The sequence below is a fragment of the Halichoerus grypus genome, chromosome 5 (genome assembly GCF_964656455.1).
Source record: "Halichoerus grypus chromosome 5, mHalGry1.hap1.1, whole genome shotgun sequence".
Lineage (NCBI taxonomy): Eukaryota > Metazoa > Chordata > Mammalia > Carnivora > Phocidae > Halichoerus > Halichoerus grypus.
The window spans coordinates 68634172-68659634 of record NC_135716.1 but is presented as its reverse complement, the minus strand read 5'-3'; the positions used below and the strand labels follow the sequence as shown (position 1 = coordinate 68659634).

The following is a 25463-nucleotide window of genomic DNA, read 5'->3' as shown; positions in this document are numbered from 1 at the left end:
CGGTCAGTAAAAGTGGGTCTGTGTGGTTCGTCTCCCCTCCGATTTCGCTCAGCATAACACCCTCCAGTTCCATCCACGTCGTTGCAAATGGCAAGATTTCAACTAATGATGTAATGCATGGTGATTAACATAACATAATAAAAAAAAAAAAGTGGGTCTGTTTATCCTGAGTGAGTGAGTCTGAAGTCTTCTGGCATGCCGGAGGAGAAAACAACACTTTCTGGATCCCGGAGGCTTCTTCCCTACTTGTCTAGTTCTCCTCTGCCCCAAGAATGAAGATGGAAAGAGAACCTGCCGTACCCTCACCTGCCCTTCCACCTGCTCAGACTCTTTCGTCTTCTCAACTACGATGGAGTTCATGTCCTCATGGTACAATGGTCATGGGGGAGCAGGAGGCTATAGGGGAGTGGGGCTTGCCTCACTAGGGAATTACCAAAACTGCTAGGTGCTAAAAAAACCTACAAAGGATGGATGCAGGGGCTATTTCATTTTAATCTGGCTCCTGGCAATGTAGCATCAGAGTAAATGTTAAACAAAATAAACATCACCTATTACAAATAGGTTAAGAAAGGGTCGAAGGTACACCTTCGTGATTTCAGTCATCAAGGATACTGTAATATTCTAATATACTAGTTAAGTATAAAATGAACTGATTTTGTTATATAACAAAATAATTCAAAATAATGACAATATAGAGAAGAATTCTGCATTTTATTGCACTCAAATAACATTAAACAGAAGACATTTACATTATTTTTAGAAAATCCATTGATATTGCCCAGCGTGGCTCGTATTTGTGAAGACAAGGCTCATTAATTCAGATATTTGGAATCAGAAAGTATTTGAAGTTGACCACAGCATAACGAATCCTCAGTTTCCAGAGCTCTAGAGATTATATACAAAAATCCAGCAAAATTCTACTCATTTATCAGTTCTATGTCACTCCTAAGTTTCCCTAAAAAAATAAGGCTTTATAAAAAGTAGTGTTCTATAATTCACAATATGAATTAAGAGCTTTATTAGAATTTGAGTAGCAACTCCATATTACCCATATCACAGCTTTAGAAAATTATTGCTTTTCTTAGTAACTCAGTCTTCTGGATTTCACTACCCACTGGGTCAGCATGCATCACTCACTATGTTGTAACTACAATCTATAAGGATAAAAATATAAAATCCCTCTGATTGTAACCCTAAAAGCAGGGGAGAAAAAAGCCATCTTATCTTAAAACAATGTTAACATAATCAAGAGCTATCCCTGACATGGAAATGAAATTACTTCTTATGGCTTTTCCTTTGATTTTAATAGCTCATGGTCCTTTCAAAATGATGTCACTACCTTCTTTTCCTAACAAATGAGTATTTTCATCACAGCAACTATTGCCGAGCCCAAATAAACCACTTTAAAAGTAGAAGAAACTCTTCAGGGTAGAAAAGAAAAGGCTCATACGTTGCAAACAGCAGCAGGAAAAGCGGCTTGTGTGCACCTTCCACACGCCCTACATCAACCCAGCTAGAGGCATCATTCTCTAGTAAGATCACGGGGCCGTCTCCAGTGTTGTGAGGGCATAACTCAATTAGTCAACGGCAGAGCAACCTTTAAGATGTGCACCGGCAATTTATACAGGTTTTCTAAAATTTCAACAAATACCGAAGGGACAAAGCTATTCTATGATTGATCCGAGGTGCCCGACAGCGTTTTTTGCATGACAGAGCAGGCCATTCCTTTTGCCTATATCCTAGCAAGGAATTTTAACTGTTCCCCCTCGATTTGAAAAATAAATTAACCATGATAACTTAAGACTTTCACCGAAATATTCAACTTTTCTCATCAATGAGCTACCAGCTCCAGGAACCTCAAAATTTGAGTTTTACCCTGAACACTCGAAGCTAAGGTAGAAATGTCTTCTAAGGATATCAGTGCGGGTATATACAACTCCAGTCTTCACAGCTAACCGTGACCGTCAGTAGTGGGCCTCAGAGTGCAAGCGCAGGGCACTCTTCATGGCTTTGAGGTCACGCTTATGCTGTTTACACAGGTCAGTCCAACAGACGTAGGGGTAATTACCAGTCATATACACAGTAAAACCCTGCCAAGACAAATGCTACTACATCGTCAATATAATCAACTGTTATCTGAACAACACACATAAATGTAGGTAAGATCAGAAACTGTGTCACAACAAGAAAGAGAGGAGAAAAACCAAAGGATCCACTAAAGCTATTGAAAACGGACATGCAGGAATGTAACATTACATGTAATTTCTGTTTCTAAAAAAAAAAAAATACACTAAGATGCCAGTGGACTATGATTGATTGAAAACATCTTTAGTGTTCATTCCCAAAGATCTTGGTCTGCTCAGTAATTGCGTCACAAGACCTATCACAGCCATCTTTTGGAGCGTATGGTTAGGCTGGTCCTCCTGCGGTAGTGGGGGCAGTCTTTCTGAAGCTTTAAGTATCTGCAAAAATAAGGGGAAATCTAAATTAAAGGACCAACCAGACACAGACTGTGAAACTGCTTCATTTTCATTCTACTTAAAAAAAAAAAAAACCCACCGACAGAAGTAAATGCTTTTTATGTGCTATTGTTGTTTTTAAGGGCAACTTGTTAAACAGTGATTAACTACCCAGAGAAGTCCCTGGGAATTACTTGCAAAGCTGCTGATGAAAATTTAAGCTTCTTAGAGCATCTGAGAATTACAACTAAATTTAAGAATTTCAATCTTTTGAGAGATACAAGCATTAACTCTCTTTCTCCCGTCAGTGTTTTCACTGTTATTAATAAGAAATGTAATAGAGAAAAAAGAAATCTAGCATGATATTTGAAAAACAAATACAGGAAGGATTTTCAAGGAGCACTGGATACTGTAAGTTGCAGTGAAAATACATTAATATAATCGTATGTCAGTTTTTAATGTTACTGACAATATAAATGATTGGGTAAAAAAAGTATACAGTAAAAGTCATTCTTGTCCAATTTTTTTGCAAATACTTCCTCATTCCAAACTTTAGTATCTGGTTGATTTTACCATCACAGCATTAGAGCTGTTACAATTCAAGTAGAAAAGAAGATGGTGCACTTAAAGGCCCAGCCAAATTTTGATATAATTTCTAAATCTGGATTATGATCCTTCCTTCCTCCCTTCCTATCTAACTATATATCCATCTATCTCTCTACCTACCTATATATGGGTGTGTGTGTGTGTGTATGTGTATCCAGACATTTTTATATAGGTAGATTTGGTGCTAATGTGAGGTAACTAGAAATCATCTGTATACTTTTATATATCCAACAGAAATGAGTATTTATATACAACAGACATGTACAAGATTATTCATAGAAGCTTTCTTCATAACAGTCAAGAAACTGGAAACATTCATAACAGCTATCAATGTAGAATGGATTTTTTTAATGTAATGTATTTATAGTAAAGGGCAATGAATAGAAACCAATACTATGCATGACAAAGTAGATGAAACTCAGACACGATGTTGAACAACGAAAAAGAGTCACCAAAAAAGTATATCTGCACTTGTGTGTGTTTGCTTCTGGTTTTGTTTTATTAAATTCAAGAGCAAGCAAACCAATCAGTGGTGATACAGATCAGCACAGCTGCGGTTGGGGGGGATGGGACTGAGCGGGAGGAAGGAGAGATTTCTGGAGCACTAGAAGCATTCTGACGAGTGGGTGCAGGAATGGATCGCAGGCGCAAGTTCCTTAAGCTGTATGTTCAACAAGTGAGCACGTCTGTGTGTGTCAATTACACCTCAACAGAAAATGTTTTTACAAATGCATTTGGCGTCAGGTTCTCTTAGAATTTGTCAGCGAGCTAGCCTGTGAGAGGAATGAGCATTTCCGTAACCTGTGCCATCAAACATACCTGAGGTTGTGGGAAGCTGTTCGAGGCATAATGATGAGTACCGATGAAAAGGCAAATAAACTAAAAGCCCATTTACAATTCTGAAGGACCCAAATGTGTGCTCCTGAACATTTAAAGACGACTCCACTCAGAAGTGGTTCACCGAGTTGCAAAGCCAGTATGTCCGAAATCGGGCCAGTCACCTCTGCTACTCTCTATTTCCTCCTGCCTCCAATAGGTCCACGAAGGGCTGATCATTCATGCATTCAGGTCAGGAAAACGGGAATCGTCCTGGACTCTTCCCGTCAATCCGCCCTCTCTCCCTGCACATTCCTTCCAATTCCAATCCCCATGAGTCAATCCCACACCTCAAAACTCAGCTCTAGCACGACGACACATGGGGAGGCCTATGTGACTCTCCACACCCTTGCTCCCAAAGTTGGGTTAATTATCCCTCCTTCTCTGTGCTGCCCTGTCTACCCCTCTGGGGACTTGATGACATCATAGTGGTTGTTTTACTCAGCTCTAGGCCCACAGGACTGCGACCCGCTATGGGGCAGGCACTATATTGTTGCTCGAGTATCTTCTTTGCCCAGGGCAAACCTGTACCTTTGTACTTGTTCAATACGTACTTCTTGCCTAAACGATGAAATCTGTAACAGTAACCTTCATGTTAGGCGCTTATTCACATAAGCGAAGACCTCTAGTGCTGCCGGACTAAGGCTGGCTAGTGTCCTAGTGATCACATTAGGAAATGCTGGGTGACAAGGGGTGGCATGAGTGAAAGTTCGTGCAGATGCAGCAGAGCAAAGCCATCCCCATTGCTAGACCAGTCCAGGGTGGGCTGAGTTACAATGTTATCTCCATTTTCAGAGAGACGGGAGCAGCAGAAACACTGGTGCTCACATATCTCCACCTTGAATAATGATTATCACCATAAAACATAACATTAACTTCTTTTTTCTCTGGCATGGTATGACAGAAAAAAATTGTTACTGGAACCAGTTAGTGAAAGGGCCTTAACATACTGTTTGGCAGGAAATTTTCCTCGGATGAATTTCATAAGTGATTCCTTCATAAATGAATCAATTTGTGCTATTCATATTTATTCTGTCATATTGCCAGAATCACACGCTATATGATTACAAGTAAAAATCTGGGTTTGGGGGCGCCTGGGTGGCTCAGTCGGTTAAGCGTGCATCTGCCTTCGGCTCAGGTCGTGATCCCGGGGTCCTGGGATCGAGTCCCACATCGGGCTCCCTGCTCAGCGGGGAGCCTGCTTCTCCCTCTCCCTCTCTGCCTACTGCTCTGCCTACTTGTGCTGTCTGTCTCTCTGTCAAATAAATAAATAAGGAGAGAGAAAGTAAAAACCCACTAAAGGAGCATGGATTGCAAAAACAATTTAAAAAAAAATCTGGTATTCAAAATGCTTGACTTCTAATATCAGAATGATCAATTCTTAGGACTGACTTTTTATATCCTTGTCAAGAGCAAAGCATTTACAAATTTACAAATATAAACAAAAGATGACAAAATTCAAGCTACTGGACAACTTACTTTTCTACCACTTCCAGGTCCTAGCTGAAGTACTAATGTATATGAAGAGAAAGATGCTGAGTAAGACGACAGCTCTAGTTTTACCACATCAAAACAGTTCTCAGAATGCATCAGCCCTTAGGCCTTCCCTTATGAAAAACCCTCTAGAGCACAGAGGCCAAGAGTGTGAACTCTGGAGCGAGCATGCAAGGGGCAGCCTCCGTACTGCCACCTGTCGGCTCTCAGACCCGCTTTGTTGTGTCTCGGTTTTCTCATCTGTAAAATGGAGATAACAGCGTGCCTACCTCTTAGGCAACTGGAAACATTAAATGAGTTAATTCATGGAATGTGCTTAGAAGAGCTCCTACATAATGTTTAATGCTTACTAAAGGTTCGCATTCACTGGGCCCTAGTGTGTGGCTCAATATAATGGTGAATTAAGACAGTTCCCGCCCTGTGGGGTTAAAGCACGCCAATAAATACATTATTGTGAACTTAAACAAGAAATATTAAGACAGTATAACCTAGTCTTGGAATGATCAGGGAGGAAGTAATCATCAGTTAAGATTCCAAGGGCCAGGAAAAAGTGAACTAACAGCTAGCATGTTGCAGAGGTCCTCCATTAAAGCTTCCCCTGAATAATGGATTTTAAAGACTGAAAGGTAAGGAGCATTGCAAAGGAGGGAGACAGGCCCTATCATCAGTGTTCCTGCAGTTTTTGTAATCACACAGATAATTAAGCACTTACAAGAGCAGTCAGCTTATTGTACAAGAAGATCACGAATATAGAGAGTTTCAACTATTATTCTTTTGTAAGACTGAATAAAAGAGGTTGTAATATACAGTAAGACTATGAAAATAACGGGAAATAAGCAAAGCAAGCGCAATCATTAAAAATAACTATTGCTAACTCTTGGCCTTATAGTCTCTTCTGGCAAGGTCACACTGTAACTGGGCAGCAGGTCAATCAAATTTTTATGACACCAAATTACAGGTTACAACTTCCTGAGCAGGTCTTTCAGGGTTTAACTTCTCTTGATCCACCTCGAAGATCAGGCTAATTAATTACTAAAAAAAATAGTAATTATGGTCACGGTTTATGGGGAACTTATTGTATGTCAGTGAGTACAGATATTAATCAAATCTTCATTTTTACGTGCTTCGGTTGTTAAATACCTCCTCTCAAAAAGCACCTTCTTCCAGCACCCCAACCATGGGGTATTTTATATTTATGTTGTAAGGAAATTCTTGCGCTCAGCTTATAAAACATGGAAATAAAAGCACAGAAATTTCTGGCCAGAAAACAGTATTACTTTTTATGCCTTCACAAAAGTCAGGTCAGTATTAAAAAATGTGCACTGTAACTAGAAAAGAGTCAATGTTGTAAAAACTCATTATTTTAAAAAATACTTCGAAGACAATTTCTTTAAAGTCCTGGACGGTAACTGAAATGCTAACTCAGTAACGTGCTCTGCCTCAAGGCAGAAACAAGGCCCTCCGTGAAGCACCCTCAACAATCAAGCAGCAATTACAAAGGCAGGATAGAAACATCAACTCTCCCTGCTCCGTGCACCTTTCCTAAACACAAAATACACGTACCTGCGCAGTATCCATCATGTAAAAGCCCAAATTCTCCATGCATTTCTATTCTCATTCACATTATAATACCAACAACCCAGTTCTCTTAAGCATTTGTACAGATGACTATAAATGTACACGGTATGACAACCGCCAAAGCCTGTAACATCCCAACGTGAAATAAGCAACGATGAGCTGGGGTGTATAACTAAAAATATTCTTTGATTATAAAAGTTATTTTTTTTCCTTGAAGTTTATTAGTCAGGAGATTTTGGCAGTTATAATTATTTCTACCAAAATCAACAAGAGTAATGCACATCATTGCTACAAAATTCACATTAAGCATAATGGAAGAAATAGGAGCAAAAATTCAACCAAAAAGAAAGAAAATGGAAATAAAACACAGAAGCAAGAGGAAATACCCTTGGGATAGAGGTCCTAGAAACCCCCCTCTTCACAAAACATGTCTTTCCCACTATGAGAACAGGAGGCTTGTATGTTAATTTCTGATTGCAGGGAGAATTAATGTCATCTCTCAAAGGCCATTTGAAAGCACAGGCCCTGGTCGAAATGATGTTCCCACTGTCTAAATTCACTGCTGTGAGAAGGGCATGTGGCAGAGGGGAGGGAAAAGTACAGAAATGGATTAACCCAGTGGGCTGGAAAGAAAGACTTCGGGTACTAACAAGACCTAGGCAGCCAGCCAGGATTGCCCAGGGCACTAAGATGCCCTCACGGAAATGGGGAATGGGGAAGAAGCGTAAAGTCACAAAAGTATGCACTACTAGAACTTTCATCTTAAGGCAATTCTGATCCATCATCAATTAGCCTATCAATTTAAAAAAAAAACCACCTAACTACTACTACTACTACCATCTATAATGGCAAAAATCATATGGTACTTTGATCATTAACACTCCTCACAGTCTAGCTCAACAAACATGTACTAGACTGAATCTGACATGTATTTTCCTTTACTTTGGCTCAACTGATCAAAACGCAATCTTCTCTTTAAATTTAGGTATAATTAATCCTTCTCTCAGGATTTTTCCTCTTCATCGACTGATTTCATACAGCTACTGTGCCTATCAACAGTACGTTTTAAATTAAACAGAAAAGGAAAGAGCAATGCATCCAACAAAATGTCATACCTGGTGGTACCTCCTGTTGTTCTTCAGCAGGGGGCACGTGCTCTTCTAAAATAAGTAAGAAAATTACAATCCATTATATATCATTGACCAGTGTTTAAGATACAGATTGTACTTAAGTTACAGTGATTATTTTTACAGACATCTTTGGGATTCGCGTGCAATGATAACAAAAACATTAAGTTTTCACACTATTACAACAAAGAAGAATTAGCTAGAACTTCGCAAAATGTTGTATACTTCTCAAGTGTTCATAAAATAGGCTTTACATTATCTGCCTAACTGACTAACTGCAAAACTCGCTGCCTGGGCAAAGGAGATATGAACTAAAACCCAGGTCTTCACCACAATTTTGCATCAGACTTGATAAGAAAGCTGAGGAAAGATGTTTAAAATATTTTGTTAAAAAGTTTTTAAGACATAACCCTAATTGTAACATGAACGAAACAACGCAAAGAAATTGAAAGATCAGAGTCCTAAAAGTAAATTACTATCCTTAATAAAGTTTCTGAAAAATAATATTCAAGATAATATATTCTAAGACTGGCCAAAAATATGGAGATGACTTTTTTAACATCTTGCTTTTTTCCCTGGCCACTTCCTCCCATTTGCAACTAAAGAGACTGTATGTAGACTTTATCACATAATGGTATAATAATATACTGATCTGATTCACTCTATCAAATTACATCACATTTTAAGATCTTCATCGCTAACAACCCACTCAACATTACCTTAATCTAGAGATAAGATAATATTAGCTTTCCTTTTGCTCCTAAAGACTTGGAACAGACTTTGGTCAAAAGGAAGAATTTTTATAGCATTTTCTAAAACTCATACATGTATGCGGCTATTTTAATAATTTTTCTTCTTATATTAATTTGCTTCTAATTTTAAGAATAATACATACCCAAATGGAAGATTTGGAAATATTTTTCACATAAAAGGAAAAAGGAAAAAAAAAATCTCACCTATTCCCACAGATCACAATTAATATTCTGGCATATTTCGTTGTTTCAGTGGCAGCACTGGGAGCGTTTACTAGCTTTCTCTGTTGTGACTGGCTTGTTAAGGTTTGCCTACTGATTTCGTTCTTAGTACGTTAGAGATCTACTAGCACTGTACCACCTTTACCAATATTTTTTTCTCAGAATTTCTTTTACTTGTCATTTTAGGTTTGAAAAACTTGTATGCATCATAAAGTATTAGTCACTTCATTATTTCCATCACTGATACTATACTAAGAAAGCCTTATTATTATTGCAAGATAAATTTTCAACCAATTTTATTCTGAAAAAGTGTTCATTTAACAAACTTACCTGAAATTTATTTTGGCAATGATGTAATGAGAGGATTTTTTAAAAGGAAATAGCAAACTAATTGTATCAGCACAGCCTGATTTTCTCTACTCCAGGACTTTTTAAACCCACTTCAGTATGGATTTCAACTCCCACCTTCATGATGATGGCTCCCAAACACATCCATCTCAGGTCTCACTCATCTAGCTCCCACCACTGGCACATCCAACCCCCTACCTGATACCCCCACCTGGGAATCTCACAACATTCCCAAACTTAAAATATCTAATATGGAGCCTTGGTTTTCTCCCCTAAACCAGTTTCCTCTATATCCTAGTTTCCCTACCATCCAACAGTTGGTAAATGGCCCCATCATCCGACAGTTATTCAAACCAAACCAAAGTCTCCCTTGATTTCTCTTTCCTTCACAATCATCAGAAAGTTCCATCAGTTGTAATTCAAAAATATCTCTCAAATTCAAAACTTTCCCCTCCATTTCCACTGCCATGACATTACTCCAGGCCACCATGATCACTTCCTGGATTGGTACCCAATCATTTCCTAACAGAGTGGTCCCTGCCTCCATTCTTGCTCCATCCAATCCATTTTCTAACTAGGAGTGAAAGTAATTCTTTAAAATAAGTCAGATTATGCCATACCTCATTTAAGTATTTTTCCCAGATTCCCAATGCACCTGGAATATAGTCCAAATTCCTCACCAAGTTCACAACTGATCTGTCACCTGAATCTTTCATGCTTAAGCCAATTCAAGTTTAGTTTTCTGTTGCCTATAACGGAAAGTAACCTGACTGACACAGATGGGGAAGAAAAGAGGGTTTAGGCACAGGGCTGATACAGCCTAACCTGTACTTCTGAATAGATCACCCTAATGGCATCATGACAGATGGGCTTGAAGGGGACAAGTATCAAGTTGAGAAGATAGGCTAAAAGGTGACCACGGTTGTCCAGGAAGCTGATGAGGGCTGAACTAGATCACTAGAGCCACAGGGAAAAGAATGGGTTTGAGAAATGTTTCGGAAGCCCATTCACCAGGACTTGGGATTAGCTGCAGAGATGGAGGGAGTGTCAATGATGACACTCACATTTCTGGTGTGGGAATCCAATTATATACTGAGGCATCGAGCCAAGTCAAGGAAGAGGGGGGAAAGAGAGGTTAGAGGCATGTGAATTATGATGAGTTCCTTCTCACTGACCACTCAGGTTCCAAACACAGGAGCACAGAAACTACAGGTGGGGCTAGCGGTGCACAGTCCAGAGCCCCACTACCCCCCAGAAGGAATTCCCTTAGCAGTCTCCATTACGTCCTCTACTGGCTTATCAAAATGCTTGAGAAGTCTTTGGAAAAACTACTTCGAACACAGGAAAGGCAGGGCCAAGAGGCATATTGTGATGTTTTGTCTCTTATATAAAACGATATAGGTGGGATGGGTTGGATAAAGTTCTTCCAAGGGATGTGGGGTTTCCAGTTTCTGATCCTGACTGAATAAAAAACAGACTTGGCTATATTCTTCAAAAAGAACTGAGTAATAGGAGGTAGGAGAAATTCTGAACACTATCCAGCCTGCTACGTGGAGATGAATGTGCGTGTACTCAGAGGTCCCACAGCAGCCGTGGAGGGGTCTCTGCCGGCAGCCAAGTGGATGATGACGGCAATTCTGGTATCCCCACATTCCCTCCACTCCTCCCTATCTTCTCCCATTTCAGTCAACTGTACTATTAAATATTCTGCCTAACCAAGCTCAAAAGCAGTAACATTTAACCTGAAAACTGACAATGAGTGGCTCATAAATGAATTCTAAGAGTAATTTTAAGAGCAAATGCCCTATTACATGTTTCCTGTGGCAACTTCCGGCTGTTAAAGCCCATGGACCCCAGAGTCCACTGCAGGCCCCAAGTCTGGGTTGAATACCAGCTTAGCCACACACACACACAAAAAAAGCACAATGATATTGTCCTATCTCCTCTTCAGTGTCCACTGTGAGGAACAACTGAAATAACGTATATGAAAGAACTCTGCAGACTGTTAGGATCTCCGCAACTCTACATGCTGTCAAAGCACCACCATGTAATATATGCAACAATTTTTTAGGAAAAATCCCTTCACTTTCAAAAATAGTCTGTGCAGCTGAACAACAACATGAAGAACCCAATTTCAACCCATCCCTGTCCAAGGCTAACCCCGTCTGACAAAACCACCCCCTAGTTAGAAGAGCCTCGCTGTAACCAGTTATTTGCTATTGAACTATCCTGGTTTTATCTCTGTTATTGCACTTTTCATAATCTGTAGTTACTTTATGATGTTTGGTCACGAGAATGCCAACCCCAAGGAAACCAGAAATCCTATCCATTGTCTTCATTCTCTCCCTCCTAGCCCTGAGCACTCTATGGACAGCAAAGTGTTCAATACACATCTATTGAATACAGGAACATAATTTTAATACAAAAAGTAAAACTATCTCTATAAAATTAACTTACCTTCTAAAATTATGTTTGAATCTTCTACAGCATTATCTAAAAAAAAAAAAACACATTTTATATTAACTCACACTAGATTCCTAAATTAACTTATCTCTACTAAAGTAACTAAATTTGGCTCTTTTTAGACTGCGGGCTTCTTATGAAGACTCATAAGTATTTATATTAGCATATCAACTTTAATTCCTAGATTATATTCAAAGAATACATCAAATAGGCTGACATCATCCCTGATGACATAAAACTTGCATCTTAAGTAAGGAATAAACATATTGACAATATGCAATTACTTCCTTGGAGACTTGAAAATATCTTGTATTTCTTACTACATCTATCTTTGTCCCACAAGTTATCTGAGTTTTAATAAATACAAGGGGGGGTGGGGCTGATTGCAGGAAACACCCGTTTAGAGAAAAAGCTTACCTGAACTTTCTAGCCCTTCATTTTCCGATGGCTCATATACTAGAAAATATACAGAAGAAATAATCCTTTAGGACTACATTAACTCTCACTGTGACACAACATTCGCTGTATGGTTTCATGAGCAGAGACAATGTCTAATTCATCCTTAAACCCCTGGGCTTAGTCGCTGGGAAGTAGCAGCCTACAGAGTAGGGTGGGGAAGAGTCTGGTGTGGAGTCAAACACGCACAGATTCAAAGTCCAAGTCGGCCACCTTTTAGTCACAGGAGATGGGCAATTACAAACACTTTCTTCATGTAAAATGGGGGAAATTAAGGTTCTTCCCCAATCACTTGTTACCAGGATCCAAAATCTGTTTACTTCCTGGTGGCACTGAATTTCCCTTTTCTATTTTTTCATGTCTGCAAGGGAGAATTCTGAGCTTTACCAGGCAGATTCTCTATTTGTTTAGGGAACAACTCTCAGATCTGCCACCTGGGGGCAAACACTGCTGGTGCCAGCCCCTCAGAGCGAGGGTTCAGCTGGCAGACTGTGAACTCACTGCCCTACCCACGGCCCAGGGCCCATCATTTCTCCTCGTTTACTTGCATGGGGCTCAGTGGCTCTGTGCTCTGCTACAAAGGAGGCTCTGGTCTCTTCTCTCGGGCGCGGCTGGGTCACAGCTTTCTTGGGTCAACCCAATCCCAGCTTTATCAATTCTCCAAAATGCCTCAAATTTTCTGGTTCACTTAGACTGAGCTTTCTTATTTTCCTAGCACAGTTATCGATGTATTCTTTACGATCATTTACTAAAGAAAATTTTTTGAGCACCTACTATATTTCAGATGTTATTCTCAGTGCTAGGTAGAGTAAGGGACCATTTTTAACCCATCATCTCCTGTCCTTCTGGTGGTCCTGGTAAGACAGAGGAGCAGCGCTGGGTTGCTCACTCTGTCACTTTGAACTGTTTTGTATTTAAACACGCTCACGTCTCTAGCAACTTAAAGAAAAAAAAGCCCTTTCTTGAGCCTGCTTCCCCTTGCCCCACCTCTCCCCTCCATTTCACAATCTCATTTCTTCAAAGAGTCGTTCACATTTGCTGTCTCACCCCTCACTTCCTTCCCCAACTACTGCCATCTGTCTTGTGGCCCTGACTCATCCCTGCCAAGGCTCCTCCGAGACCACCTCGTTCCATCTAGTGGACGATCCACCTCACCAAGTTAGATCTCTCAGCAGCTCCTTCCTTCTCAAACACTTTGGTGTGACCGTGTTCACCTTCAATTCCTTCCTTTCTCCTTCTCAATCTTCATCACCTGTCCTAGTCCTACCAGGCATGAAATGTTGGCTTTCATCAAAGGCCAGCCAGAGACTCCCATCCCCCTACACTGTCCTTCCGCCATAAGTGATCTCGGCCTCTGGCTTCAATTATCTTGTACAGACTCATGACTCCCAAACTCACAGCCACTAATGAGAGGTCTCTGCTGAGATCCAAGCACCACCAATTGGCTTATTACATATCCCCCTGGATGTCTCGACACACACTGTCAACACACACAGACTGGACTCACGGCCTCTTGGCCCGTTCCTGTTTTCCAGTCCTGCCTGTCTTAGGCAAAAAGCACCGCCATCCATCAAGGGCATGAGCCAGAACAGTGGACGGGGTTCCTGACACCTTGCTCTCTCCCCCAGCTACACCCACACATCACGCACCCTGTCAATTTTATCTCCTTACATTTCTCAGCTTGTCCGCTACCCTTCACTGCCACCACTCTGGCTGAAACTACTTTATCTCTGTCCACCTTCATCTGTGTCCACTGAAAATGGCTCCTGCCAAGGTCACCAGGAGGCCGCTGTCGTACTAGATCCAAGGCATGTGTTCAGTGCTCACCTCACGTGGGTCCTCACCAGCATGGGACACTGTTGAACATCCCTTTCCTGAAACTCATCTCCTCTGACTCCTCTTTTGGCAGAGATGGGACTCAGGGCAAGATCAGATTGGGATAATGACACTAAACTAACTGGTCTCCCCATATCCACTCTTGTCTCTCTCCAGTCTATTTGCTACACATCAGACCGATCAATCTTTACAAAATGCATATCTGATTTTGTAGTGCCTTGAACAACGCCCTGAGGGTAGGTGAACATCCCTGACTAGCTCTAGGCATCCTCTGGAGCCCAGACATAGTGCAATCTCAGGCCAGATTAGACTGCCAGCACTCCAGACATATCTTCCCACCTCAGAGGCTTCTTACGACATTCCGGCCACATTTTCCCCTTGCCTTGGCACCTCCAACTTCAGGGAAGCCTTCCCTGGTCCACAAACTAAGTAGGTCTCTTCACTATATGCTCTTGTTACACACCGTCCCTGTTCTCACCAGCACTTAGCACAATTGTGAGGAAAAACACTAAATTGAAGCTCTTTGTGTAATTTCTCCCCCCCCACCTGCCGCTAAAATATAAGGCCCATAGGAATATGGACTATGTATGTCTTCCTCACTGGAACTGCCCCAGTCCTGTTTTAGACATAAAATAGTTAATACATATGCAGTACATGAATAAATCAATCAGAAGGTGAGACGGTACTGTCATTTCCTAGGTATATCCAATGTAGGCTTGATGCTTTCTAGATTTTTAATATGAAAGCTGGTTACCTCCATAGCTTTAATAAGCCACATGTTTTCCAGGTTCTAGATGTAGGGAGTTTAATACAGAATATATTCTGTTCTTCTACTGAAAAATGATTTTTTTTAGAGATTTTATTTATTTATTTGACAGAGAGAAAGACCGCAAGAAAGGGAACACAAGCAAGGGGAGTGGGAGAGGGAGAAGCAGGCTTCCCGCTGAGCAGGGAGCCCAATGTGGGGCTCGATCCCAGGACCCTGGGATCATGACCTGAGCCGAAGGCAGACACTTAACGACTGAGCCACTCCGGCATCCCTGAAAAATAGTTTTATTTTCACCCTACTTACAGCTTCACTTACATATGTTCACTTGGTTTCCCTAGCCTGGTTCCTGAATGTTACAAAGGTATCTTTTTAGAACACAGTGAATAATCCTATTAATAATTCTATTAAATCCCTTTTGTTTGAAAAAGTTTAGGTTCTACAGCAAGGTAATCTAAAGTATCTCAAAATCTTGTGACCCAAAGTGTCTCAAATTCTGATGACCCCTTAGGTCCTATTTATTACTATTTTTTTTAACATGTTAAATTATATTTATTCTGATATTCTGCCTATGAAAACACATTTATTTTTACAATATCTTTTTTTAACACGGTATCTAATTTTACACTTCTTTCAAGTTTGATTTTAAAGTTCTCTGGATCTAGTCTGCAAACTGCCTTCCAAACATGTTCTTCCTAGCATATTTAGACAAACACTATAATGAGTGGCAGAAATTAGAAAATTATCTCAAGTCTCATCTCTACATACAACTTTTAATTTCCAAATTCCTATTTTCTCCCTTAAATTTGAAACTGAAAAGAAAATCTAGATGCAATCATAGTGGCCAAGTTATTTCTTATAAAAATACTAGTTCTTAAAGACAGAATCCAGGATGCTTCCAATGGCATCATTCATATCCCATTAGAAATAGCCACCATGACTGGTCATCTTAGTAGGACCTTAAATCTTAAATACATATGCTTAATAAATTAACATATCAGGTTTATACACAGCCACTCCTAATTTTCTTCAACTGAGAACCACCAACTGTCATGAAACCATACATTTCTTGACAGTAGGATTCCATATTGCTCCTATTTGAATGTCAAGCCCCCAAACCATCCAGCACATAGAAAGTCCTCCATATTTGACTCAAGCACTATACATTTCTTCGTCCTTCTTGCTTCACACATGAAGTTATGCTCAATTGACTTCTCTCCTTTTACAGTCATCCGTGAATGTATAAAATGAATAAAAATGGAATAAAAATGACACACCTTGGCTTTATCATTTCTTAGTCATATCAACTTACGCAAATCACTTACATTCTCTGAACCTTATTTCCTTCTCCCGGAAGTCGCAAAAATAGAATCTACTTCGTGAAGTTTAACAAAACAGCCTGGGGAGTGCTCGGGCAACAAACAAAGCTATAATTGCCTAAATCTGAATCTAGTGCCACTCATGCCAAAAACATGCCCGAACTCTTTTCTTTATGCCACTTTTAAGCCTGCAGTGAAATTCTTTTGTACCTTTCTCCATGCTAGTGGATCCATCACCTTTAAGAGTGGGATTACTTTGTAGTGAAGAAACTAGAGTAGTTCAACTCTGACTGGTTTTCTATGCACCAGACATATGCTAGTCAAAAGAGAGCTAAGACTATAAAATAATGACATAAATTCTTGTGAATAATTTTTAACGGCTTCCGAAGGCAACTTGCAAAGAATTTAAGAAAAATTATTTAGTCAATGGCAGCACCACTGGAGGAGGTAAACACCTTCCCAAGTAAATTCTTTGAAAACTCCCATTCATTTGGAGCTTTTAAGTTATGGTATTTGAAGCTTAAAACACTATCCTCTATACTCTACAAACTATGTGTAGATTTTAAAACAAGTAGATGGCTTAAGGTTAAGAAGCATTTTCAAACCTGGTTCATCATAGTCTTGGTATGTAAGGTCATCTGCAAGAAAGAGAATAAAACTCAGTATTAAATGGGTCATTCTATGTAAGTGCTTAGCTAAAAACCACAACTTAATCTCAAATACAGAATTCTATTCCTTTAAATATCAGCGTCTGCAGTCAGTGGTACGTGCCTCTGCCCAACAACTAGACAAAAGGATGAGTAAATTATTTTCATAAAAATTCCTCAAACTGGCATAAAGTAAGATATGCAAAAGTAGCATTAAGGATTAATATCCTGTTTCGTCGTGGTGCCAGTGTAAATGAGCTAAAATATGAAAGCCTGATATTCCATTCATAATCTAATCTTGTTACAAGGCAAAAAGACTTTTATTAGGTGTTAAGATTACTTCTTTGACTCCTTTGAAAGAAAAATCATGTTAACATAGCATTACAACTGTAAAGCCTTGAATAATGTTTACAATCTAATGAAAATATTCACCCAGTACCTGCTTCGTGGTTCCTTCTTTCATCATCACCTACTACAGGTTCCGTGGCATCTATAGAGAAAAATATTCACCTCTGTCAAACATGAAAAAACCAAACACATTACTAGATGCCATTCTAAAGTATTTACAAATTAATTCCAATCTTCACAACTGTGTAAGAGAGATATTATCATTATCATTCAATAAAATTTAAGCTGAATAAAGTTCCATAATTTGCTCTCTAAGTCACAAGGACAGGAAGGAGCAGAACCAGTCAGACTCCACTACACCACACTGCCTCGCCAATTTCCGAATCGCCTTCCCACCATCCTATCTACAAAGAGCAAAGTCCCAGTTGTGGTTTGAAAAATACATCTCCTTTTTCCCTCATTCCTCCATGTAATATTAAACTATATTCAGGAATTTCTATAAATGTCTGGGCAACCAAAAATGATTGCGAGTATTATAAAGAGGACTCTGTGTTGAATCAGAGTGAATCATTTACCCTGGGATAGACTGGCCTTGGCCAGTGCCTTAAACGGAAACACATATCACAAACCTGGATTGTCCTGCTCATACATCATTTCTTCCATATCCTGATTATAAGCCTGTGAAGCTATAAGTTAAGAAACGATTAGGAAATTACAAATATATCTCAAGAAGGATTACACTTGGTATTCAAAATAGGAAAAGCGCAATATCCAGTAATGCCAGAAATGTAAAATCAAATCATAATGATGCTCACATTTATATTCACTCATGGAACACCCAGGTACTACCTTTGTGAAATGCCAAATACAAAGATGAATGAGATAGTCCCCATCACCAATGGGTTTATAATCGAACCACAAACTTTAGATTATGCAAATTCAACTATATTCAGCAAAAGACTAATGAGACAGAGAGAGACAGAGACCACAGAGATGGCGGGGCAGGTGAGCCCTCCTCCCATCCCCTCAGCAAGCACCAGCTGCAAGAGTGTGCCTGAGGAAGGGCACACACACTTCCCAGCCCCTCACACTTGAACTCAGTACCTGAGTACTCCCAGACCGCAATACAGTTCTAGTATTTACAAATACATATTGTTGAAATGATGTAGGTCCTAAATGCTAGCCAAGAGTATCATGTGGTCCTCAAACACAGAGAGAGGGATCTATTCCAGCACCGGAAGAAAAACTGGCCAACACAGGCTTACTGAAAGATGACATGTCCATCTCCAGTGTGGCCATATCTTCTGGGGATGCATGACGAGTGACAATACACAATCTTGATCTTTCAGTGACTTTGTAATTTAAGGCTACAAAACATGTACTTCTACTCTATCTCTTGGCCTAGCAATCCCACTACTGGGTGTTTATCTTCAGGAAGCAGACCTCAAAAGCACAAAAACTATATTCACAAAGAAACATATACATGAAATTATGACACCATATATGTTATATATAACAATTAACTACATATTACATATTTTATGACATATTATAAAATATATTAATAGATAATCATAGATAATATTTTCTCTTTCTCATGATGTTCTTTTCATAGGAAAAGACTCATTCTAATTAAAAAAAAATATTATTAAGTTTAAATCTCACCTGTCTCTTCTACATGGTAACTATCTTCAGTTTCTGAAAAGAGTAACATCAAATCAATAGTAGTACTTTCATAAAATTGTATGTATATATACTATAGATGCATATCCTCAATCTATGCTTGCCATTGATTTTATTTTGAAAGCAAATAATTATTAAAATAAAACATGAAAATATCCATTAACTGTTTGCTGAACACTTTATCTTTTACTAGAACTACACTTAGAAATGCCTTACACATTCTCTTCGACCCACTCAACACCACCACAGCCTGGACTAATGAGAGGATGATTTGAACAGAGTAACACAGTGACAAGGCTGGACCCAGGAAAGGGGCTATCTTAGTCTACTTCACATTCCACTGTGGTGTCTTGTTTTCTAGAGCAAAAGCACAGTGTCTACAGATGGGAACACAAGGAAAGACAGAGGAGACTTTCTAAGATGGGGAGCTGAAAGGTAAATGAGTTCATAATTGAACCCGCAGACCCCCAATAGCAAAATGCTGCCCCCACAGGATCCTCACTACTCCACTGACCCTTGTTAATGTAACAACTATATGAAGTGTAAATATTTTTCATTTCTGAAGACTTTCAATAAACAACTTTTAGGTTCACACTGAATCTATGTCCCAATTAAAGATTAGGTCAGAAAGTAAGCTTTTCTCGATTTATAAACTTTTTAGGAGTACTTCTTCCTACCCCCAATCTATAACTCCTAACCTCAAAAATATCAAATTCCTTGTTTCAGATAATTTGAGTGTCTTAACTGTCTTAACTAAAATGTGTTATTTAAGCAGCATCTAAGATACCAAAATTCTGAGTAACTGTCAATCTTCCTGAGCCATGTTGGCCGAAGACAGGAGGGAGCAAGAGATACCAGGGAAGTGTGGAAATCATTTTATCAGCATCCCTTACTTAGAAATTAGAAGCATTTTTTTCCCAGAGAAACTGTAACATACATGATAATTAAAGGCCTGGGGCGCCTGGGTGGCTCAGTCATTAAGCGTCTGCCTTCGGCTCAGGTCATGATCCCAGGGTCTTAGGATCGAGCCCCGCATCAGGCTCCCTGCTCCGCGGGAAGCCTGCTTCTCCCTCTCACACTCCCCCTGCTTGTGTTCCCTCTCTCGCTGTGTCTCTCTCTGTCAAATAAATAAACTCTTTAAAAAAACTGATAACTAAAGGCCTAAAGTTCTTTTTTTTAAAAAAAAATTTATTTATTTGAGAAAGAGAGGGAGAGAGAGCGAGTGGGGAGGGGCAGAGGGAGAGGGAGAGACAGCCTCAAGCAGACTCCATGTTGAGCATGGAGCTGACATGGGGCTCAATCTCATGACCCTGAGATCACGACCTGAGCCAAATCCACAAGTCAGACGCTTAACAACTGCACCACCCAGGCACCCCAAAGGTCTGAAGTTTTAAAGCTGGTCTATAAATTCCTACTTTTAATGCACAATGCAGCTAAACTCATATACAAGCTCAAAATCATTTTGAGTGTACATTTTTCATAGAAAATTATGCATTATATACAATTTTGTAGGTTGGTATGGGAATCAAACCATCACTTATAACATTATTTCTATGGAAAAGCATATTTCCTGCTTTCAACAATAAGCATGAATGTAAGTTTTTGGAAATACATTCACTCATAAATCAAGAGCTTCTTGCTTCTAGCTTCCCAATACATTAAATATTGTGAAAAGGAGATATACTTTACTTTTTCATTACTTTTATATGCTTAAAAAAAAAGTCTTAGCAACCATTTACCAACTGTATTGTGACCAGGCTAGCTCGCCACTCAATTTTTAGCCTGTCCAAGTGCTGTCTCCACCAGATTCCCCCTGGCTATGAGCATGGAGGCACACGCCTTAGCCTGGTCACACCCAGCAGCCTGGGACATGAGGGGAGACACGTGAAAAAATCACCAGGCTGGCCACAGTGCTGCTCAACCTCCGCTGCACTTGGATACGACCTGGGGAACTTTGACCATGATCTGTTTTAGAGGCTCCACACCCCAGACATTCTGATTCACCTTGTCTAGGGTGGGTCAAAGCATTCTTTTAAAAGCTCTCTACACGATCTTGATTGCATCCAAGACTGAAAACTATTTGTAGGGATATCAAGTACATCTTTTATGGACCATATTCACAAGAAATTCCCTCTCTGAATCCAAGACCTTATGGCTCTGGACCCTTCCTACCTTCATTAGTGCTGTGGATTTCACTTATTACTTGTTTCTCACAGTCTTTCTACTTGCCTGAACTTGACTGAGGCTTAGCTAATCCTTAAACACTGCCAGATACCTCTTATCCAGATCCTTTGTGGCTTGTGGGGCTATGCTTTTGCACGGGTCCTGAAGCAGCTCAACCACAGACTCTGATGATTATTATATGGTGGAACACAATGGGCTATATGGTTTTGTGTGGGTGCTGTCAACCTTTTTTTTTAGTTTTACTCTTTAGAAATGAAACATCCATCTCAATGTTTCAGTAGTATTCATTTTATGTATACAATTATATACATACAATTATATCATTTATATACTTCTACACTCTAAATAAAACATCATTAATCAATCAGAATACAACTTGTGGATTAAAATCTTTCAGGGCGCCTGGCTGGCTCAGTGGGTAAAGCATGTGACTCTTGATCTCAGGGTTGTGAGTTAAAGCCCCACATTGGGCATAGAGCTTACTTTAAAAATAAATTAATTAAAAAGTTAAAAAAAAATCTTTCAAGAACTCATTAAAGTCTTAAAGGGCCACCTTAAAAAAGAACGGAGAATAGATACCATAAGAACAAAGCATGTGTGCTCATTTAACAAGGCTTCAAATAAATAACTGCGGTAGTATCACATTAAAACATAGCAGAACTCAAAATACATGAGAAAAAGTTTTCAGCATTACAGAAATTACTTCCTTCTATATGTCAACAGTGAATAACTGTAGCTCTAACTTGCCTTCTGCAAATGATCCAAGGGAAGCTACTCAGTGGATATTTAAATAACCAGCATTTAATGGAAGATACTGACACAGAACAGATGTCAGCAAACTATGGTCTGTAGCCCAGAGCAAGCCCACCTCCTGATTTTGTACATAAAGTTTTCCTGGAACATGGCCATACGTACCCATTTAGGTATTATTTAAGACTACTTGTGCAGTATGACAGCAGAGCTGAGTAGTTTCAATAAAGGCCATATGGTCTGCAAAGCCTAAAATATTGATCCTCTAGCTATTTACAGAAAAAGGTTGTCAATGCCTGGTACAGAAGCTAAGAATTGTGTTCTATAAGCTGTGCCTATGGAGTTCATGTTAGAGCAAGAGACTGTGATAGATTGCCAAGTAAAATATTTCATCAGTTTTCTGAATTTCTTCTAATACATGGCACTCTAGGAAGAAGTGTACAGTAACCGTAATGTGCTAAAGCATTTCACTTACTTTCTATAAGGAACTTATATATTCTGACAGTTTCCTTAAAAAAGTGCTTTGAATCAAAATCAAGATATCTACTTATTTTAGGGAAAAAATTAGTTTCACCAGCTTCCACTTAAAAATAAACTTCAGATAAAAATTAAATATTGGTTTTAAAGGTGTTTAAGAAAGACTTCAATAATCATAATTACAAATTGTCTACTGGGTTTTATTCTGAAACCAAAAAAATGTGTCCTACCTTCATGAAATGTTCTAGTCTCCAGGGACTCAAATCTATCATCTGCATCACCTCCTACGAGGAAATCATCATCTTCCAGTTGTGGTTCTCTCGCTTGTCCATCCTCTTCTTGTTGCACATCGTCTCCTTGAACGATCACAATGAACAGAGTCACATGAGTCCACAACAAGGGCCCACAGACAACAGCCAACACGGACGCATGAGCCGCTTCCGAAAGGCTGCCACATACCCGCTCCTGCTGCTGGGCACTCGCTGCCCCTCGTCTGGGCCATGGCACAGGCTGTTGCCCACTCTGAAGCTCTGCCCTCACTCTGGTCGAGTGCTAGTCCACCTGAGGGTGGGAGGGGGGGAAGGCCCTCTCTCACTAGAACATGAACTCACCAAGCATAGGGACCTCATATATTTTATTTACTATGTATGTCCAGCACTCAGGGCCATGCTTAACCATAGGAAATGCTAAGTATTTAAGGAATGAATAAATGAATTCATAATTGTTAACGTATTTGCCTCTTCTACTATCACCAGGTTAGAGAGATCACCTTGTGACCTCTCACTGAGAATTGTCCTAAAACTCCACATAACAATCTTAAATAACTCCGTAAAATGTTCTATTGCAAAGAACAGCCAGCTACCTCTCTCAGCCGTATGCTAGGTCATCTGCATGAGGTCACCTGTACTATACTTTGCATCTAAAGGTTGCTATGTGGAGCCTGTGAGTTATGCAGAAATGCCCATTTTTCTCTTCTGAGACTAACTTTTATGATATACTAAGCTATTCTGCTTCTTTTGTGTAGGTGTTGGATAGGCTACTTATCCCGCTGCAATATGGTTTAGCTTGTCATCTTGGTGCAAAAAGTTCTCCCAATTGTAACCTGACATGGCTTCAAGCACAGTATGTCCTATACATAATACTCTAACCAAGCAACACAAGCGACTTAGCTGTGCTCACAGGGCAGTAAAATGGTTAGGAGTGTGGGGTCTCGAGTGTATGGCTCCAAATCCACACCAGCTGTGTGACCCCAGAGACGTTATGTAACTACTTTGTGCCACGGACTTTTCTTCCATAAAAAGGAAATAGTAAGAGTACCTACTTATAGCATTGTTGTGAGGATTAAGGCACTTGGAAAACTGCCCAGCCCATAACAAGCATTTAGGTGTTACTGTTCTTGTTGTGTTATTCTTATCATCATCATCACCATCATCATCATCGTAAGGATATTACTATTTCTGCTGCCACTAAACTCTCCTCAAACACTGCAGGAAGCCTTCCTTCCCTCACCTTTAGTATGGAATAGCGACACTCTCCACTGCTACTGAACCATGCAGGCCCATTTATGGCCACGCTATTTATTCGTTTTCTGTCTTTCCAACACAGCCTGCTACATTGTTTCTCCTCGTTTCAGATTTTCTGCCAATCGGCAAACCAATCACCAATTCTAATTCCTCTCACTGATTTTATCATGCCCCCTTTTCCATATTCTTTTTTCCTTACTCTTGTGTTATCCAGTGCAACTTCATGGTTTTCACATGGGCAGGATTTAGCTCTTGGCCACCGCTCGTTACTTAACGGAAAGTCCCTTGTTTTCAGCAGGGAAACCAACCGAACATCATGCGTTATGAGTCTCCCTTGCTCAGTCAGTGACAGCCCGGTACGAGCAAAACAGTTCCCTGCAGGCCGACATCTGCGGCACTGCCAAGCCCTCTTCGGCCTTTACAGTAACCCCGGAAGTAGGTACTATTACCCCCCTTCGAAGGATGAGGAACTTGAGAAACTCGGCTAAAGCCACACAGCGAGTACACGGCAGCCACAGGCCCTGAAACACCACGAGGAAGCACAGAAGGCCCTGGACAGAGAGCCTACTGCAGAGATGGTGGTCAGGGAGGCCATGTTCCATCGGGTAAGATGTGAAGACCGGAACACACACATACCAGCAAGAGATAATAACACGTACAAAGGCCCGAGGCAAACAGACTTGGCAATTATAAGGAAACGAGAGGCATCTGGGCTGCAGAAAAGTGACTGAGAGGAGGAAAAGAAAAAGACCAGGTCCACATAAGGCACATCAAACACAGACCCAACTGGACGCCGCTGCAGCAGCAATGCAGGAGGGGACGGTGACGCTGCCACACTGTGGTCCAGATACGTGCTGGAGGCCAAGCTGGCAGGACCTGCCCGCGGGTCCCATAGGAGGCGAGAAGAGGAGAGAGAAAAATAAGGAAAACTCCCCGGTTTTTAGCTTAAGCTACTAAGTAGAGGAGAGACCAAGACCTAACATATAAAAAGAGTGGAATAAAAGCAAAATTTTAGGGGGTTGGGGGGAGAGCTATGAAATGCAAAGGAATCAAGAATTCTGTTTAAGTGCATTTTGAGTCTGAGATACCCATAAAACATGCAAATGAAGATCAACAGGCAGCTGGATAAACCAGGAGCTCAGAAGATAGATAGGGCTGCAGATACATACTCAGAAGCAACAGAGGAGATAGGGCTGCAGATACATACTCAGAAGCAACACAAATAACATTTAAAACCATGGCCTCTGTGAATTTCTAAGTAAAGAACACAGTAAGTCCAAGAGGAAGGCTTGTGGCCAGAAACCCAGGCATGCTAGACTTGATTCGGCCCCCTTCTGTCTGGTTTCGTACACCCACCCACCCAAATGTCTACCATATCGTCCCACATTTCTCTCTCCCCACCTTGGCTAAATTTGGTTCAACCAACCATCCTGACCCACTCAGATCACCAGTAAAGCCCCCCAACTCCTCTCCCCTCCAGCACGCTCCCTCTGCTCATGTTCACACTGCAGAAAGAAGGCACAGCACTCCCTGGCGCCCTCCAATGGTT

At 40.3% G+C, this 25463-nt stretch overlaps 1 protein-coding gene across 12 annotated transcripts in view; it reads right to left on the bottom strand.

Moving 5' to 3' along the window:
* Window positions 1–25463, bottom strand: part of ASPH (aspartate beta-hydroxylase) — a 213776-nt gene that overhangs the window by 118155 nt on the left and 70158 nt on the right. For 7 of the 12 annotated variants that reach the window (XM_078072343.1, XM_078072349.1, XM_078072346.1 and 4 more), the window contains 9 exons: window positions 22851–22952; window positions 22622–22747; window positions 18963–18995; window positions 17927–17983; window positions 17389–17439; window positions 16908–16940; window positions 12343–12381; window positions 11920–11955; window positions 8129–8173 (listed from right to left, as the gene is read on the bottom strand). In XM_078072343.1, the coding sequence (XP_077928469.1) occupies window positions 8129–8173; window positions 11920–11955; window positions 12343–12381; window positions 16908–16940; window positions 17389–17439; window positions 17927–17983; window positions 18963–18995; window positions 22622–22747; window positions 22851–22952 (522 nt within the window). The remainder of the gene's footprint in view (window positions 1–8128; window positions 8174–11919; window positions 11956–12342; window positions 12382–16907; window positions 16941–17388; window positions 17440–17926; window positions 17984–18962; window positions 18996–22621; window positions 22748–22850; window positions 22953–25463) is intronic. The other 5 variants (XM_036082459.2, XM_078072351.1, XM_036082470.2 and 2 more) reach the window with 3 other exon arrangements.